The 18,403-nt window shown below is 45.6% G+C and overlaps 1 protein-coding gene and 1 long non-coding RNA gene across 4 annotated transcripts; one reads left to right on the top strand and one right to left on the bottom strand.

Moving 5' to 3' along the window:
* Positions 1-880: 880 nt before the first annotated feature.
* On the bottom strand, positions 881-4,669 carry LOC120891519 (uncharacterized). 2 transcript variants are annotated; one of them, XR_005735994.2, is made up of 3 exons: positions 3,832-4,669; positions 2,230-2,323; positions 881-1,608 (listed from the first exon to the last, which is right to left on the bottom strand). It is a non-coding gene; the product is annotated as an uncharacterized LOC120891519 (long non-coding RNA). The 2 variants fall into 2 exon arrangements; XR_005735992.2 differs by lacking the exon at positions 2,230-2,323 and adding an exon at positions 2,657-2,734 and having other exon boundaries at positions 3,832-4,668.
* On the top strand, positions 4,348-18,352 carry Ecsit (ECSIT signaling integrator). 2 transcript variants are annotated; one of them, XM_005336178.5, is made up of 9 exons: positions 4,348-4,474; positions 4,673-4,808; positions 12,198-12,316; positions 13,923-14,340; positions 14,591-14,814; positions 16,910-16,967; positions 17,090-17,238; positions 17,354-17,459; positions 18,012-18,352. In XM_005336178.5, exons 3-9 carry the CDS (start codon positions 12,221-12,223, stop codon positions 18,257-18,259), a joined length of 1,299 nt encoding a protein of 432 aa, XP_005336235.1. In that variant the 5' UTR covers positions 4,348-4,474; positions 4,673-4,808; positions 12,198-12,220; the 3' UTR covers positions 18,260-18,352. The 2 variants fall into 2 exon arrangements, with proteins under 2 accessions (XP_005336235.1, XP_013218794.1); XM_013363340.3 differs by lacking the exon at positions 12,198-12,316.
* The last annotated feature ends 51 nt before the right edge of the window (positions 18,353-18,403 follow it).

Here is an 18,403-nt window from a genome sequence, read left to right as displayed (position 1 = left end):
GTATATAAAATAAGCAAATGTCTATGTTGAAACCGACTACTCTGGAAGCATAAATAAGAAAATAAGAGCCAAGATGCCTCATGAGGCGGGACTTTGGGAACTCTGAAGCCCGCAGCCAGGTGACCCCATCACCGCCCACGTTCCAGCTCAATAGAATGAACTGCGCCTACGCGCAGCTGGACACACGGAATAGAAGTCAGTAGTGACCCCAGCCGCTGCCCGAGTGGGCTGTCATCTGGTCCCGGGAGGGACGCGGAAGCGTTCTAGGCCTGCAGCTGATTGGCTGCAGTTTCTCTAAGATTGGCCAATCACCGGAGCCCTGATGAAGAGGGTGTGCTGCGCAAAGTTGTTGAGGCAGCTTTATGGGTATCCTCGACCTCCCATCAGCTCTCTGAACAGAATAACTGAAAAACTGCAGAAATTGGTGTTTTATTTATTTATTTATTTTGTACTGAGCATCGAACCCAGGGGCTCTTTGCCACTGAGCTGCACCACCCAGACCTTTTTATTTTTCATTTTGAGGCAGGCCTGAAGGGTGGCATTGAATTTGAGGTTCTCCAGTCTCAGCTTCTCCAGACGCTGGGCTTATAGGTGCGCACCTCCGCGCCTGCCTCCGAAATGGGTTAGTGAGGACTGATAACCCTCCTTGCCCGGGTCCAGGGCTACTGCCAAGACTCTGTGTTGCGTGCTAATTCATCTGGGTTACTAACAGCCTAGAGCTGGGTGTCTCTGGGAGAGCACCGGAGGCTCTCAGTCTCACCTCAAGTCCTCACTGCCTCCAGCTCTTTACCTCAGTGAGGCTTTCCTTAAACCGCCTGGTTTCCAACAGTTTCTCCCCCCCACCACCCCATCCCCGACACCGCCTCCTGTCTCTGCTTCATTTTTCTCTAAATTACTTATCATTTTAAAAGGGGCTCTAGGGATGGAACCCAGGGCCTCCCAAATGTTAGGCAAGAACTTTACCACTGAGCTGCACACTCAGACCTTAAAGTTGATTTTTAAAGACTATCAGGTATATGGAAAAGTGTATAAGACATCATTTACCACTTTCTGCCTTTTTAAGACCAAAGTATCAAAGTAAAATGCACAAATCCTAACAAAGAGCTTGATAAATTTTTACATAACACACCTGTATAATCACTGCTAAGTTCAAACCATAAAATATTCATATATAATATGGGCCTTTTGTTTATTTCCCCCAATAGAATGTCAACTCCCTAAGGTCAGGGATCTCTTTTTGCTCACTGCGGTTCCCCAACACTTAGAGGCATGTAACACATGATTGTTGAGGGACTCTGAGCCTTCTTGTGGCAGCATGGGCCTGGCCTCAGGCTCCTTTCACCCTACACACACTTTGGCTCTGGGTCCAGGTGTGAGCAGGGTTGAGGGGAGCTCTTTCACTTCTCTTCAGTCCCTTTTCATACTTTAGGGACAGTCCCTTACCCACTGCTGGGGATGTAGCTCAGTGGTAGAGCACCGCTGGCATCAATCTCCTGTGTGTGTGTGTGTTTAGAGAGGCATCAAAGTGATTCCAGCTCTGCAGACTATCCATGTCCACAGCACACACTAAGGCCATTAGAGAATTTCAGAAGCTGTACTCAGGAACCACTGTGGACATAAGAATAGGAGTTGGGCATTAGAGAGTGGGAGGGGAAGCTGGAGAGAACCAGGGAGGCCTCCACATGTCCCCACACCCAAGTCCCCAGAATTGATCAAGGGCTGCAAGGAGATAGAAGTGGGCACAGAAGCCAGCAAGGTAAAGCAGTCACCTCTGGGTCTGCAGAAAGATTGGGAAGACAGTGGTTAGGTGATTAGTCAGTGGTGCAGAAGAGTCTCAGGGCTTATTTTAAAGTTTCAAACAGAGGGCTGGGGATGTGGCTCAAGCGATAGTGCGCTCGCCTGGCATGCGTGCGGCCGGGTTCGATCCTCAGCACCACATACAAACAAAGATGTTGTGTCCGCCGATAACTAAGAAATAAATATTAAAAAATTCTCTCTCTCTCTCTCTCTTTAAAAAAAAGTTTCAAACAGAAACAGAAGCAGATAGAATCCCAACAAGAAGGGAGAGTTGCTAGGGTTTACAGATAGGATGAAAATTAGAAACCTCCATCCACTCATTTATTCATTTTATTATTTTTCAGGGCCAAGGATTGAATGAGGGCTGCATTACACATGTTGCCATTGAGCTAAATTCCCAAACCCTCATTTATTCATTTTTATAACAATTACCTTGCCTAGCATGGAGGCTCTGGATTTGATCCCTAGCATCACACAAATAAAAAAATTCCTTCTTCTTCTCAGAGTTTATGGTAAATAGTAAGCGCTGTGAAAAGAATATATTAGGATAATAAATAACTCCACTTATTGAGCACCAAGTATGTAGCAGGCACTATACTAATCCTGTATGACCTTGTCTCCCTTTCACAACAGTTTCTTGAGATACTTTGTTATTCCCATTGCACAGAGGCAAAAACTGAGGCTCAGCAAGAGAAAGTCAGATGTTTGAGGACATACAGCTAGTAAGGGTCAGGAATGGGATTACAACCCAGTTCTTCTGGGCTCCAAAAGTAGAACAGCATAACCAAGCACACAACAAATGTCCAATGCATGTGGGTGGGTGAATGGGTGGATAGCATCTTCAGGGATCATTATATACCGTAGTCACAGGCAAAGAGAGAAACTTCATGGCAATATGGACATGTGGTCCCTCTGTTGCAGAGAATCAGCACTGGGTCTGGAGGGAGGCAGGGGACAGAAGTGAGGTTGAATGAATAGGACCCCTTGGCCCACTCACCCAGCAGGAGTCCACCTATCATAGAGTAGGTAACCAAAAGCCTGAGCCATAGTTCAAGAGATGAGAAAACGGCTCACCACCCCCCACTCTAGAAAGCTTGAACCAGGATAGATGGGGGACTGACACAGAGAGGCCAAGTTCCTCTATCTGCCTCTGCCTTGGCTGGGTGTAATCACCAATTTTCTTTCATTCTTTCCTTTTTAATGTTTTTTAGTTGTCAATGGACCCTTATTTTATTTATTGATATTCAGTGCTAAGAATCAAACCCAGTGCCTCATACATGCTAAGCAAGCGCTCTGCCACTGAGCCACAACCCCAGCCCACACATTTTCTTTTACTATGACAAAACACCCGAGGCTGGGTGACTTTATTTTATAAAGTTTTATTTAGCTCATAGTTCTTAAGATTCAAGCACCTAGCTCACTCTTAAAGGCTGAGGATGCTTGTCTCCACGGAGAGCAGGTGCCACCAGATGAGAGTACTGATGGCCAGGGGGAGCAAACCTGGGGAGGGGGCAGGGGCAAGTTAGGCCCCGCCCCTTCGGCATGACCCCACCTTCCAGCCCCGCATCCTCCTACTACCGGGACTCTGGCTCCTGGAGTTTGCCTGGTTCCAGGGTATTTGCAGGAGCTTATTTGGTATAAGATGAAATCAGGGCCCAGAACTAGAGGAGGAGGAGGCACCACAGGGAGGAACAGGAGGTGGTCATCCTCCTGTCGCCATGTCCACACCCCAGGATTCTCCTCTGCCCTACTGCCTGGCTTCTGTAGCCAGTGAGGCAGATGCCAGCTGTACCATCTCAATATCACCATACCCCGAAGTGAGATTAGCTGGATATCAGGAGCAGAGGTGCAGACCAGGAGACTCAGAGGGTATCTCTCACATACGTTTAGGGTTAGCAGCCCTGTGTAGACCGTGGGGATCGGACACAAACACACAGAGAGATCACATGGGCACTCAAAACACAGTCACAGGGCTGGGGATATGGCTAAGGGATAGAGGGCCTGCCTAGCACGTGGAGGGCCCTGGTTCCTCACCCAGTAGCGAAATCCTACTAAAGCAGGGAGGGCTGATGGGAAGACAACTTGAGTCCAGGAATTCTTGCTGTCTCAAAAACAAAAAAACAACAAACAAACAAACAAAAAACCTCTGCAAGTGTTTTGTAATTGTCCATTTCATGGGTGAGGAAATCGAGGCACATATGGGTTAAACACTGGCCCAGTCACGGCGCTACGTTATCAGTCTGTCTTCTTCACTAACGTCATCATCGAATCCGCAGATCCCAGAACGCACCTGGCATACAATAAGCGTTCAACGTTTGCTGAGTGAACGAAGGAATCCGCGTCTCTTCCAACTTTAATAATTCCTCTCCGCGTTTCAGGTGGGAGAACGAGGCTTCCCGCAGCCTCACAGAACTTCCAAGCGCAACACCCGCTTCCTTCCCGGCTGGGGCGCCCGCTTAAAGGTTAGGGGCGTGGCCTGGCTTGTTATGAGGCGGGACCAACGCCTTCCTCTTTCCTATTGGTGATTCTCACTTAGTGGGCGGGGACCAGCTAAATCTGCTTTCTTGATTTGCTGTCTTTCTGGAGGACCGTGACCCGGAAGCCTTCTGGGCCAACATGGCGGCGCCCAGCAGCGACACGGAGCCGGCCTGGGGTCCTCGGCCTGCTGCCTGAGCAGGTAGTTCTCGCTTGGGAAGGCGAACCCGAACCATTGGGATGCCGGGCGTTCAGTTCCGGGCTTGGCAGCGCGGAAGGACATCGTCAGAGAGACCCGGCTGCAAGGCCAGGGCGCTATGACCTCTTGGGGTGCGGGGCGGGTACGTGCCGGGAAAGGTTGCCGTCCTGTGCTAGCTGCCTCACTCCCTAATCTTTGCAGATGGGATAGTTGACTCAGAAGTTAAGGCTCTCGCTCGAGGTCACACAGCAAGTTGTCATTGAGACGGGAATTGGAATCTGCGTCTGGCTGTTTCTTCAAGGGACCCTGAATCCTGGCAGCCAGCCTCAGAGTTCAGGTTTGTAAAAACTTACCGCTTATTCCCCTTTAATTGATATTTGTTGGGCATTTACCATGTGCCAGGTTCTGCCCTGGATGCCAGACACACAATAGTGAGCAGGACAGACAAAATCTCTCATTTCTTTGGGGAGCCAAACATCGAACAAGTTAGAAGTAAAGAAACGAAATAGGTGAATTCAGATATTGGTAGTTGCTAAAAATGCATTAATCAGAGTGATGAATAGAGACCTGAATGAACAGCATGGGAGACCTGGAGGAAGAAAGTTCTAGGCAGAGGGAAGAGCAAGTGCAAAGACTCTGAGACTGTAGTAAACTTGATATGTTTCCTAAACAACATAACTGGAACTGAGAGTAGTACGAGTTTTGTTTAAAGGGAAGACTCCGGCTGATTTTAAGTTTGAGATACCATTAAAAATTAAAAATTTGGGCTGAGGATGTGGCTCAAGCGGTAGCGCGCTCGCCTGGCATGCGTGCGGCCCGGGTTCGATCTTCAGCACCACATACCAACAAAGATGTTGTGTCCGCCGAGAACTAAAAATAAATATTAAAAATTCTCTCTCTCTCTCTCTCTCTCTCTCCTCTCTCACTCCCTCTTTAAAAAAAAAAAAAAAAAAAAAAAAAAAAAAAAAATTAAAAATTTCAGGCGTAGAGCCCTGAATTTAGTTTATATTTTTAAAAGCTCTCTCTGGCCATAGAGGGAGAACTGACTGGAAGGTAGGAATGGGTAGGTATCTAGTAAAGAGAGCACATCTATTGGGGCATTGGCCTGCAGGTGAAAGAAATGGGTGCATTTGGTATGGATTTAGAAATAGTCAACAGGACTAGTTGATGGCTTAATTGGGAGAGTGAGGGTCATAGTAGACTTCAAAATGACTCCTAGGTTTGTGGCCTGAATGACTAGGAATGGTGGTACCATTGAATAGCATTCAGAGGAATAAGTTAAGCAGGGATATCAGTATGGGACACATTAAGTTTGGGATGTGCCAGAGTGATAGTTGGGTAAGGAGGCTGGAAATGAATATTTGGGAGCCATAAGCACATACATCATCACTTCTCAAACTTTAACACACATAGGATATCTACATGTAAATGTTGTTAAAATGCAGATACTGATTCAGTAGGTCTGAGTTAGGGCCAGGATTTTGCATTTCTAATAAACTCCCAGATGATGCCAGTGCTGCCAGACTCTGGAACACATTTTGAGAAATAAGGTTTAGATTATTAATCTTAGTTGCATGATAAAGTCATTGGGGTGCCTTAAAATTCTGATGCCTGGGCTCTACTTGCAGTTACTCTAACTTAATGTATCTGGGATATGACCTGGGCATAGGATTTTAAAAGCCCCCTAGATTATTCTAATGTTAATCAAGTTTAGGGACCACTGGAGTTACATACAGGAAATATATAGAGAGAAGAACAAATTGAATGACATCTCTGGGTAGCAGATAGACAAATCCAGAATATGAGAATCTGTAGCCTCATTTTTCAAAATGGTCTCTAGTCCACCAGCATTATCATCACTCAGAAGCTTATCAGATGTTCAGACTATGTCTCTGCCTCAGACCTGCTGAATCAGAACCTGCATTTTAACAAGATCCCAGGGGATCTTTCTTGCATCTTCAAGTTTGCAAGCTCTACAGACTTCAGAGAAGGAAGCATGTCTTGCTGATTGGCAGAAAAACAGAGACCTGGGTGTCCTGAAGAGAACCAAAAATGTTAAAAGGGGATGGTCGGGAGGAAACTTAACTGTGTCAGACACTTTTGAGAAATTAAGCAAGATGAGACCTGAGAAGTAGCCACATAGTGCTGGTAAGATGTTGAACACACAGGGGCCTTTACAAGACTGGTGTCATTGGAGTGATTGGGGCAGTAGCCAAGTTGGTGAGTAAGGCAGGAGATACAGTATGCAGACACCTCTTGGGAGAAACTTTGGTATAAGAGGAGTAAGAGGCTAGAGGGAGACTTTTGGTCAAGATGGCAGATGGTTGAGGCTGTGGCTGTGACTCAGTGGCAGAGTGCCTACCTTGCACATGTGAGGCACTGGTTTGATTCTCAGCACCACATAAAAAAGAAAAAAGATGGGAGATGGTAAGATAAGAATGATCCAAATTCAATCTCTGAGGTTCTGATAGAAAATCTGGACAACATAACAAAATTATGAACCAATATCTCTTTATGAATAAAGATGTTAAATTTCTCAACGAGCACTAGAACACATACAGAAAGAATTGTACATCATGACTAAGTAGAATTTATCTCAGAAATGGAGGGTTAATTTAACATTTGAAAGTTAACTAATCTAACACACTATAGAAAACAATAAGAGACAAAAACCACTGGATTATCTCAATAGATGGAGGAAAAGTCTTTAACAAAATCAATATCCTTTCTGACAAAAACATTCAACAAACTAGGAATAGACGGGAAATTCCACAATACAATAAAGGGCATCTATGAACACATGTAGCTAACATCATACATCATGTTGAAAGATTGGCTATGGGGCTGGGGTTGTGGCTCCCTGGGGTTGCAGATCACTCACCTAGCCTATGTGAGGCCCTGGGTTCAATCCTCAGCACCACAAAAATAAAATAAAGATATTGTGTGTCCATCTACAACTAAAAAATAAGATATTAAAAAACAAAAAAGATTGGCTATGTTCCTTCAAAGATCAGAAGTAAGACTATGTTTTCACCACTTCTGTACAATATTGTACAGGTGGTTCCACCAGGGGTACGGGCAAGAAAAAGAAAAAGCATCCAGATTGGAAAGGAAGAGGTAAAACTATCTCTATTTGCAGATTACTTGATCTTATATATAGAAAACTCCAAGGAACTCAATGGTGAAACTTTAGAACTAATATACAAGTTCAACAAGATAACAGGATATGAGATAAAAACAAGTTACAATGCAAAAAGGAAATTAAGAAAAATTCTTCCGGGTTGGGGATGTGGCTCAAGCAGTAGTGCGCTTGCCTGGCGAGCGTGCGGCCCGGGTTCGATCCTCAGCACCACATACAAACAAAGATGTAGTGTCCGACAAGAACTAAGAAAAAATAAATAAATAAAAAAGAGAAGTTTTTTTTTAAAAAAAAAAAGAAAAAAAAAAGAAAAATTCTTCCTTATACAATAGTGCTCTACCACTGAGCTATATCCCAGTCCTTCCTCCTCCTCCTCCTCCTCCTCTTCCTCCTCCTCTTCCTCCTCCTCCTCTTTCTCTTCTTCTTCTTCACTAGGGATTGAACTAAGGGATGCTTAACATTGAGCCACATCCCTAGCCCTCTTTACTTTTTATTTTTATTTATTTATTTATTTTGGTGCCAGGGATTGAATCCAGGGGCACTTAACCACTGAGTGACATCCCTAGTCCTTTTTTTTTAAATTTTTATTATTATTGTTTAAAAAATATTTTTAGTTGTAAAATGGACACAATGACTTAAATTTTTTATGTGGTGCTGAGGATGGAACCCAGTGTCTCACACGTGCTAGACAAGTGCTCTATCACTGAGCCACAAACAGTGACAGCCTCCTTTTTTATTTTTTATTTTGAGTCAGGGTCTTGCTGAATTGCTTAGGGCTTTGCTAAATTGCTGAGGCTGGCTTTGAAAATACTCTTGCCTTAGCCTCCACAGTCACCGGGATTATAAGCCTGTGCCACCATGTCCAGCACTCTTTTTATTTTGAGACAGGGTCTTACCAAGTTGCCCAGCTGAGCTCAAACTTCGTGATTTTCCTGCCTCAGCCCCAAGTAGCTGGGATTACAGGTACTACTACAACCAGCAGAATAAAATTCCTAAGAATAATTTAACATGAAGCCAGGCATGGCATACTATTGTGTTCAGATGAATTTTAGACACTTTGAAGGGATTAGCTTTATAGTATGTGAATAAAAGTGTTTTTGAACAAAACAGTCAGAGCTCTGCCCCTTACCAAGTAAGACTAGATTTCAGTCACCACTGTTTACAATGAATGCCTTCAGGGTAGGGGGTGTAGCTCAGTGGTAGAACATAGGCCTAGCATGCAAGGTCCTGGGTTCAATCCCCAGTACTGCAAAAAAAAAAAAAAAAGAAAAGAAAAGTCAAGTCTGTCTTCAGAACACGTACCCTCTAAAGCCTCTTTTCACGCTTTTTCCACTTATGCTTGTGACCCTATCACATTGTCACTGCCACTGATGTTACTGATGTCTGAAATACTTACATTCAAGTTTATTTTTAGAGCAGTTTAAGGCAACCATTAAGAAATGTGCTATTGGGCTGGGGATGTGGCTCAAGTGGTGGCGCGCTCGCCTGGCGTGCGTGCGGCCCGGGTTCGATCCTCAGCACCACATACCAACAAAGATGTTGTGTCCGCCAAGAACTAGAGAATAAATATTGAAAATTCTCTCTCTCCTCTCTCACTCTCTCTTTAAAAAAAAAAAAAAAAAAAAAGAAATGTGCTATTAGGGGCTGGGGCTGGAGTTCAGCAGTAGCATAGTTGCCTGGCATGAGTGAGGCACTGAGTTCGATTCTCAGCCCTACACGTAAATAAGTAAAATAAAGGTCTATCAACAACTGAAAAAAAAAAAGAAAAAAGGAAATGTGCTATTGAACTGGGTGCTGTGGCACCTGTAATCTCTGTGACTCTGGAGGTTGAGACAGAGGATTAAAAGTTCAAGGCCAGTCTCAGCAATTTAGTGAGGTCCTAAGCAACTTAGTGAGATTTTGTCTCAAAATAAAAAGGAATAGGGGGGCTGGGGATGTGGCTTAAGCGGTAGCGCGCTCGCCCGGCATGCGTGCGGCCCGGGTTCGATCCTCAGCACCACATACCAACAAAGATGTTGTGTCCGCCAAGAACTGAAAAATTAATGTTAAAAATTCTCTCTCTCTCTCACTCTCTCTCTCCTCTCTCACTCTCTCTTTAAAAAAAAAAAAAAAAAAAAGTAATAGGGATATAGCTCAGAGGTAAAAGCCCCTCTGGGTTTAGTCCCAGTACCAGGGGGAAAAAAAAAAAAAAGAAAGAAAGAAATTTGCTATTGAGCCGGGTCCAGTGGCCATGCCTATAGTGCCAGCTCCTTGGGAAGCTGAGGAGGAGGATTGCAAGTTCAAGACCAGCCTCTGAAATGTAACAAGACTATGTCAAAATAAAATTTAAAGAAAAGGGCTAGGGATGTTGCTCAGTAGGAGAGTGCTTGCCTAGCATGTACACAATTATGAGGTCCTGAGCTCTGTCCCTGGCATCAGGAGAAAACAAGAAATACAGAAAAATGGAGTCAGTGCTTGAGTTTAGACATGTGACCAGGATTGGTTTGGACCATAATCACCAAAGGTACAATCCCAGATTGCCATAACCTGAAATTTTGAAGTTCAGAAAAGATAAAAATCCTTAAAACCCCAAATTCAAAAAATAATTTTAAAAAAATCAAAAGAGGAGCTGGGGTTGTGGCTCATAGGTAGAGCACTTGCCCAGCATGCGTGAGGCACTGGGTTCCATTCTCAGCACCACATAAAAATAAAATAAAGGTATTGTGTCCTCGTGTCCTCCTACAACTAAAATATAAATGTTTAAAAAAAAAATCAAAAGAGCTGGGCACCATGGCGCATGCTTATAATCTCAGTGATTCTACAGGCTGAGTCAGGAGGATCACAAGTTTTAAACTAGCCTCAGCAACTTAGGCCCTAAGCAACTCATTGAGACCCTGTCTCAAAATAAAATACAAAAAAGGGCTGGGGTTGTGGCTCAGGGGTTAAGCACACTTGGGATCAATTCCCAGTTACCCCCGCCTCAAATCAAAAGTCATTTATTTATACTTTTAGGGGCTAGGGTTATAGAACATGGGCTTAGCATGCCCATGTTGGATGGGCATGATTGGATCCTGATTGGATTCCTTCCTCCCCCCCCAAAAAAAAGAGAGAGACATTTATTTGCCTTTATTGTTGTTGTTTTTTTAGCTACACGACATTACAATGATCTTGGCAATTCATACATTAGAATCAGGGTATAATTTCTCATTTTTCTGATTGTACAGATTGCAGAATCACATTGGTCATACAGTCACCTATATACATACAGCAATCATAATGTCTATTCTATTCTGCTGCTCTTTGTATCACCCCTTCCTATTTCCTACTGTTGTTTTCAGTACCAAATGGCCTATATCCACAGCCTCTTTCTTTCATTTATTCTTTTAATTTATTCTGATGCAGGGTCTTGCTAAGTTTCATAGGCTGGTCTGGAATTTTTTTTCTACCTATATCAGACTCATGATTTACAGTGGTGTGGCACTTCACCCAGTATTTATTTAAAAATTTTAAAAGGGATATGTGAGCCAGTTGTGGTGGCATATGCTTGTAGTCCTGGCTACTTGTGAAGCTGAGATATGAGGATCATGTGAGTCTATAAGTTTCAGACCAGCCTGTGCAACATAATGGTTCCCTGTCTCAAAAGTAAACACAAACAGAGCTGGGGTTGTGGCTCAGTGGTAGAGTGCTCGCCTAGCAAGCATGAGGCACTGGGCTTGATTCTCAGCATCACATAAAAATAAAAAATAAAGATATTGTGTCCACCTAAAACTAAAAAAAAATTAAGAAAAACAAACACAAACAAACAGATATTTGAAAAACAAAATGATAGAGCCAGGTGTAATGCATACTAAGCAGCTGCTCTACCACTGAGTTACAGCCTCAGCCCAGTCACACTACTACATGAAAACAGCAAAAGGCCAGGTACAGAACATATATATACAGTGTTCTCTCAACTTGGTGCCATGGCACACACCTGCAATCCCAGCCACTTGGAAGGTTGGGGCAGGAGGATTGCAAAGTCAAGTCCAGCCTCCTCAACTTATTAAGACACTGTATCAAAATTAAAAAAAAAAAATTTAAAGGGCCTGGGATATACCTCAGTGGTAGAGCACCTGCCAGCACCATGGCACTGGGTTCAATCCCCCCTGGGTGAGAAGCACACTTTATAGATCTCTTTATGTAATAAAATAGGCAATAAATTAAAAAGAAGAAGAATGTTCCAGTAGTGAGGTGAGGGAACTGTTACACTAGCAAATTTGTGAAGACAGTGAAAGGTTTGGCACAGCAGAACCTGGACCCCTAATTATAATAGTCACCCAAGTCCATTTTTTAAAAATATACTTTTTTTTTTTTTTCAGTTGTTAAAGGACTGTTATTTTGTCTATTTATATAAGGTGCTGAGAATCAAACCTAGAGCCTCACACATGCTAGGCTCTACCACTGGGCCACAACCCTTACCCAAGCCCATCTTCTGGATCAGAAAACCATTTGAAGTCACAACAGGGTCATAGCAGGGCTGGTGAGGTAGCCATAGAGTCTGGACTACACCTTCTTGTTTCTGTTAGTAGCTAGGCTGCCAGGCTGATGCATCTCTTGTGTCTTGGCCAGGTGGCTGTCCAACCGGCGGAGGTATGAGCTGGGTGCAAGCCATCCTTCTGGCCCGAGGCCTCTCAAGGGGCTGGGGAGGCATCTGTGGGGCTGCCCTCACTGGAGCCCCCTTCTCTCAGGTAACCAGCAGGTGGGCATTGCATGAGGATGGAGGGAGGAAGGCTTGGGACTTGCTTTTTATAAAATTTGTTTTAGTTGTAGATGGACACATACCTTTATTTTATTTGTTTTTATTTTTATGTGGTAATGGGGATCAAACCCAGTGCCTCACGCATGCTAGGCAAGCGCTCTACCCCTGAGCCTGGGACAATCCCTGCCCCTGGGACTTGCTTTTAACCCTTCTAAAATCTACTCAAAGAAGTCAGCTCTGGTTGGTCTGAGCTGGCCCCTCTGTGCTGAAGGCCCGTAAAAAGTCCCTAATTTATGTATATATTTACTGGTGCTGAGAACAGAACCAGGACCTTGCATATGCCAGATGAGTGTTCCACCCTAAGCCCCCTAACTTATTTTAAGGGGTGCTAGTACCCATGTGGGCCAAGCCATTGACTTTGAAATTAAGGACATATGAGCTAAGGAGATTTGGGTGATAACTATGGGCAGCTCCTGCAAGCAGGTATAGAGATGGACACAGACAATTGAACTTACTTCCTATACCAAAGTGACCTGAAAGTGGAAGCATGTCATTAGCCATAGGTCACAACAGCAATGATGGAAGGGTAAGCGCTGCCTTGATGAGCAGTTACCCAGCCTGGACCTCTGCTGTCCGCTTCACTTCCCTTCCAGCATCCCATTTGTGGGGTTTCCCCTTCACTGTGCACTCTAGTTAGTGTTTCCTTTCTGATTTGTGCCCTATGCCCACACCACCTGTAGTATTAATTGGCTGAAATTTCACTTTAAATGAGTGCCATTTTTTTTTTCTTTTTGCAGTGCTTGAGATGCAACTAGAGCCTCACATGTTAAGCAAACGAGCGCTCTGACACTGAACAGATGGAGAATCACGCTCCATCCCTATTTTATTTATTTATTTATTTATAGTACCAGGGATTGAACTCAGAGGCACTCCACCACTGAGCCACATCCCCATCCCTTTTTTGTATTTTATTTAGAGACACGGCCTCACTGAGTTACTCAGCACCTCACCATTGCTGAGGCTGGCTTTGAATTCCTGATACGCCTGTCTCAGCCTCCCAAGCTGCTGGGATTACAGGTGTGCGCCACGGCCCCTGGCTCCAGCTCCTATTTTACATCTGATTTAATCAGGATATGGGCTGGCTGTTGGGGGCAGCAGCAGAGTAGAGAGTGGAGAGCTGCAGTCTTCACTCTGTTGCTTTGCAGCCATGTGGTCCCAGGCATCCCACTTCATCTCCCCATTCCTCGGTTTTCTCATCTGTAAAATGAACATGAAAATGCTTCCTCTTGTGGACAGTTATAAAGATTAAATGAGCCTCACATTTATAACCTGCTCAAGGACTGCATTGCTTGCTTAGTATGTGTGTGGCCCTGGGTTTGATCCTCAGCACTGCAAAAAGAAAAAAAAAGTTCATAAAGAAGCTCAACAGTTCCTGGCAGGGAAGACTGTCAGTATTGCGCCTGCATTGTGTTTTGTCACTCTGTATTGGTGTCTGATCTTGGGTTTGTAACCCACTACCGAATTCCTCAGAGACCCTCAAGATGCCAAGGGCCTCTCTCAGGAAAGAGATTACAGCAGCTGTCCTCTGTCCCCAGGTGCTCCCCCAGGCCTTGCGGGGCCTCCACTGTAGTACAGCCACCCACAACTCTGAAATGTCACTGGTTCCTCATCCACCTGAGCCCCCGAAGAAGCCCATTAAGGCCCCGGCGCCCCATGAGGAGCTGTTTAGGCAGGAACCAGGTGGGGAGCGAGACAAAGCAAGCTTCGTGCGGGCTGTGCAGAATTTTGGGCAGTACAATGTGCGCAAGCGTGGCCACGTTGACTTCATCTACCTGGCCCTGCGTAAGATGCGGGAGTATGGCGTTGAACGGGATCTGACCGTCTACAACCTGCTCCTGGACATCTTCCCCAAGGAGGTCTTCCGGCCTCGCAGCGTTATCCAGCGCATCTTCCTCCACTATCCTCGGCAGCAGGAGTGTGGGATTGCTGTCCTGGAGCAGATGGAGAATCACGGTGAGGCCTGGGCGCAGCTCAGGGTGGGGCAGTGGGTGACCCTCACAGCAGGCCACCTCCTGCTCTAGTTCTTGGGCCCCTCCATCACTCCCTGGCTCCACTTTTTTCTCTCTCTCGTCTTTTTCCTGCCTCCTCCTGTCTTTCCCTTTGATTTTGTTATCTGTCCCCTGACTTCAATTTTCTATCTTCCTTTTCCCTTTCACTCCTCTCCCTCCCTCCCTGAGGTAATGTCTGCATCTGCCTGGCACAGGAGTGATGCCCAACAAAGAGACAGAGTTTCTGCTGATCCAGATATTTGGACGTAAAAGCTACCCCATGCTCAAGTACCTGCGTATGCGGCTATGGCTCACCCGCTTCAAGAACATCAATCCCTTCCCTGTGCCCCGTGACCTGCCCCAGGACCCCGTGGACCTGGCTAAGCTGGGCCTGCGGCACATAGAACCTGACCTCAGTGCCAGGATCACAGTATACCAGGTATCTACTCCTGTCCACTCCAGCAACTCTTGCCCCTGGTTGGGTCACACTGTTGCTCCTAATAGCCCCCTCACCCACCTAAGTGACTGATTGCCTGGCTGAGCCCTCCAGTAGATTCCCATGGCCCTTACTCCTTACCACAGCTTGACCTCTTAGAATCCATTTGGCTGCTATAACAAAATATTGTAGATTGGATGCATCAGTTCATTTTCCTGTTGCTGTAACAAAATACCTGAGCATGGGTGCTTTATATAGAAAAAAGATGCTGGGCTTAATGGCACATGCCTGTAAACCTAGCAACTCAGGAGGCCGAGACAGGAGGGTTGCAAGTTTGAGGTCAACTTTAGCAATTTTGCAAGATTCTAACTCAAAATAAAAAGGGCTAAGAATATAGTTCTGAGGCAGAGCACCTCTGGGTTCAATTCCCTGTACCAGAAATAAAAAAGAAAAAGGTTTATTTAGCTTGCAGTTTCAGAAGCTGAAAATCCAAGATCAGACAGCTCCCATCTGTTTGGCTTATGGTGGAAGCACACACAGAAGAAATCATACAGCAAGACAGAAAGGCAGAGAAATTCAGGGGCCAGCCTCACTTATTTTTTAACAACCCACATTAAAGAGCACCAATCCAGACCTGGGTGGAAACCAATCTGGGATATCAGTCCTGCAAGAACTACATTTGGTCTTTTCCAAAGGGTGATGCCTCCATTGACCCCATGACCTCCTCCAAGGCCTCACCTGGTTTTGTTGGTGGTTTTTGGCAGTACTGGTGATTGGATCCTGGGCTTTGCAAATCTGGCAATTATTCTACCCCTGAGCTACATCCCTTTTAATTTTATTTTTTGAGACAGGGTAATCGCTAGGTTGCCCAGCTGGCCTCAAACTTGCCATCCTCTTCCTTCAGCCTCTGGAGTAGCTGGGATTTCAGGTGTGTGCCACCATGCCTGGTTGGGAGAGCATTTTATATACATATTCTATACCTCGCCTTTTGTTCTTTTTACTTAATGGTCTAACTGAGCTAGGGGGATATTTAGCTCCTTGGTAGAGAGACTCCCTTGCATGCACAGGGCCCTCCATTACATTCATAGCACCATTAAGTGGGGAAAATCATGACTGGGAGACATTGATCCATCTCAGCTCTTTATAACTTGAAAGGACACACAATATGCATTACAAATGTTGTTCAGTCTGGTATTTTAGTCAAAGAATTGTGGATGTTGCAAAACATTGTTTTATTTTGTTGTATTTTTAAAATTATGTTCAGGGTATAAACTTTGAAAAGATACAAAAGAGAGTTCCTTCTCACTTTGGAACACTGTCTTTTGTTTTTCATGTTTCCTTCTTGAGATATCTGAATGTGAATTATTTTTTTTTCCTTTTTTTGAGACAGGGTTTCACTAAGTTGCTGAGGCTGGCTTTGATCTTATGCCTGGCTGTTTTTCTTTAATTCACCAGCCCTAAGCACTTGTTCCATGCCAGGCACTCAGTGTTTTAGTACCATCTGAAGAGCCATTATTGTCCTTGTTTTGCACTTGGGAGGAACAAAAGGCTGAGGTTATGCAGCTTGTGACAGAGCCAGGATTTTTAACATAAGGGGGCTGGCTCCAGGGTTCCCTTGCTGTGAAGGTCTTTTTTTTCTTTTTCTTTTTTTTTTAAGAAACAGTGAGAGAGTGGGAGAGAGAGAGAGAGAGAATTTTAATATTTATTTTTTAGTTCTCGGCGGACACAACATCTTTGTTGGTATGTGGTGCTGAGGATCGAACCCGGGACGCACGCATGCCAGGCGAGCGCGCTACCGCTTGAGCCACATCCCCAGCCCCTGTGAAGGTCTTTGATGTTGGTGGTTCTGACCCAACTGGATAGAAAGGAGGAGAGAATTTTATTTATTTTTATGTGGTGCTGAGGATAGAACTCAGTGCCTCACCTGTGCTAGGCAATTGCTCTAACAGAGCTACAACCCCAGTCCTGAGGATGGGTTTTTAGTGACATGTAAGAGACCCCATGGAGGAGTACTGGATTTGCTGGCATCCCTTTCTTTCTCCTGGCCGCCTCTGTAGAGGCTGAGGGTCACAAGCTTCTACCCTGATCCTTTTTGCAGATGCCTTTGTCTGATGATTTGACAGGTACAGAAGATCCCATCCAGCCACACATCGTAGGTAAGGACCCAAGCATGGGGAAGCCAGGCCACTGACCTGTCCCAGCCACTTCTGGCTTCTACCAGGCCTGCTAGGTGGGCAGAGCCTCTCAGGACAGCAGGGTACATGTGTGTCCATACCAGGTATCCAGAGTCCCGATCAGCAAGCAGCTCTGGCCCACCATAACCCAGCACGGCCTGTCTTCGTTGAGGGTCCCTTCTCCCTGTGGCTCCGCAGCAAGTGTGTGTATTACCACATCCTCAGAGCTGACTTGCTGCCCCCTGAAGAGAGGGTAAGAGTCTAAGCATGTACAGGGCATGGGTGGTGGGCTGGTAGAAAGGGAGGCTAGGCCTCCTTTACTAGATCCTGGGCCTCTGACCCTGCCTCTACCCTGCTTCTCGAGGTAGAAAGTGGAAAAGATTCCAGAGGAATGGAACCTCTACTACCCAATGCAACTGGACCTGGACTATGGAAGAAGTGGCTGGGATGACTATGAATTTGACATTGATGAAGGTAAAAACTTGAGCATGGTAGAGTGCTTTCCTAGCATACACAAGTTCAATGGCCAACACCACATACACACACAGACACATCTAAAAACTCAGGACCCAACACAAGGTGAGGTGTGACCTCTGGAGTCCTAGGCTGAGAGACAGCCTATATACCCACTCCCTCATACATGTAATGTGCCCCTAGGACTCTAGAACTGAGGCCACTCAGGCCTGTCATCCCTTGGTTTTTCCCTCCCTCCATGACAAATTTAAGGAGCACTTCTGTGCTAGTGACTGGGTATTATCAGGACAGACGCAGTCCACGAGTCAATGGGGAGACAGGCAGGTTTCATTTTGAGAAGCTCAGGGGAGAAACATGCCACCCAGCCTCAAGTGGGGGCATTCAGGAAGGCTTCCTGGCAGAACCTGGAAGAAGCAGGAGGCATGGCCCACATAATGAGTCTATGTGAGGGACCATTTGTGCAAAGGTCTTCACCACAAAGTCCTTCAAGAGGCATGGGTAGGGAGGCCTCTACATCCCACTGCTAACTCTGAGGGCCCTCTCTCCCAACAGTGGAAGAAGGACCCATCTTCGCCATGTGCATGGCAGGTGCTCACGACCAGGCGACACTAGCCAAGTGGATACAGGGCCTGCAGGAGACTAATCCAGCCCTGGCCCAGATTCCAGTGATCTTTCGCCTGGCAGGGTCCACAGGGGAGCTCTTGACATCTTCAGGGCTGGAAGAGCCACCCCGGCCCCTGTGCGAGGTCCAGGAGGAAGATGATGATCACCGGAAGCAACAGCAGCAGGGCCGGAGTTGAGTGTGAGCGGGCAGTAGGGCACAGGCAGAAGACTGGTGCGAAAGCACAAGATGACCTTTGAGTGTACAGCAAATAAAAGTTTTCCTGCTTGGGGCTGTCTTCCCTCCTTGGCTGTGAAGCAACCCCTCTTAAAGATCGCAAATA

Source organism: Ictidomys tridecemlineatus, chromosome 2 (genome assembly GCF_052094955.1).
Source record: "Ictidomys tridecemlineatus isolate mIctTri1 chromosome 2, mIctTri1.hap1, whole genome shotgun sequence".
Lineage (NCBI taxonomy): Eukaryota > Metazoa > Chordata > Mammalia > Rodentia > Sciuridae > Ictidomys > Ictidomys tridecemlineatus.
This window is presented reverse-complemented; position numbering and strand designations above follow the sequence as displayed.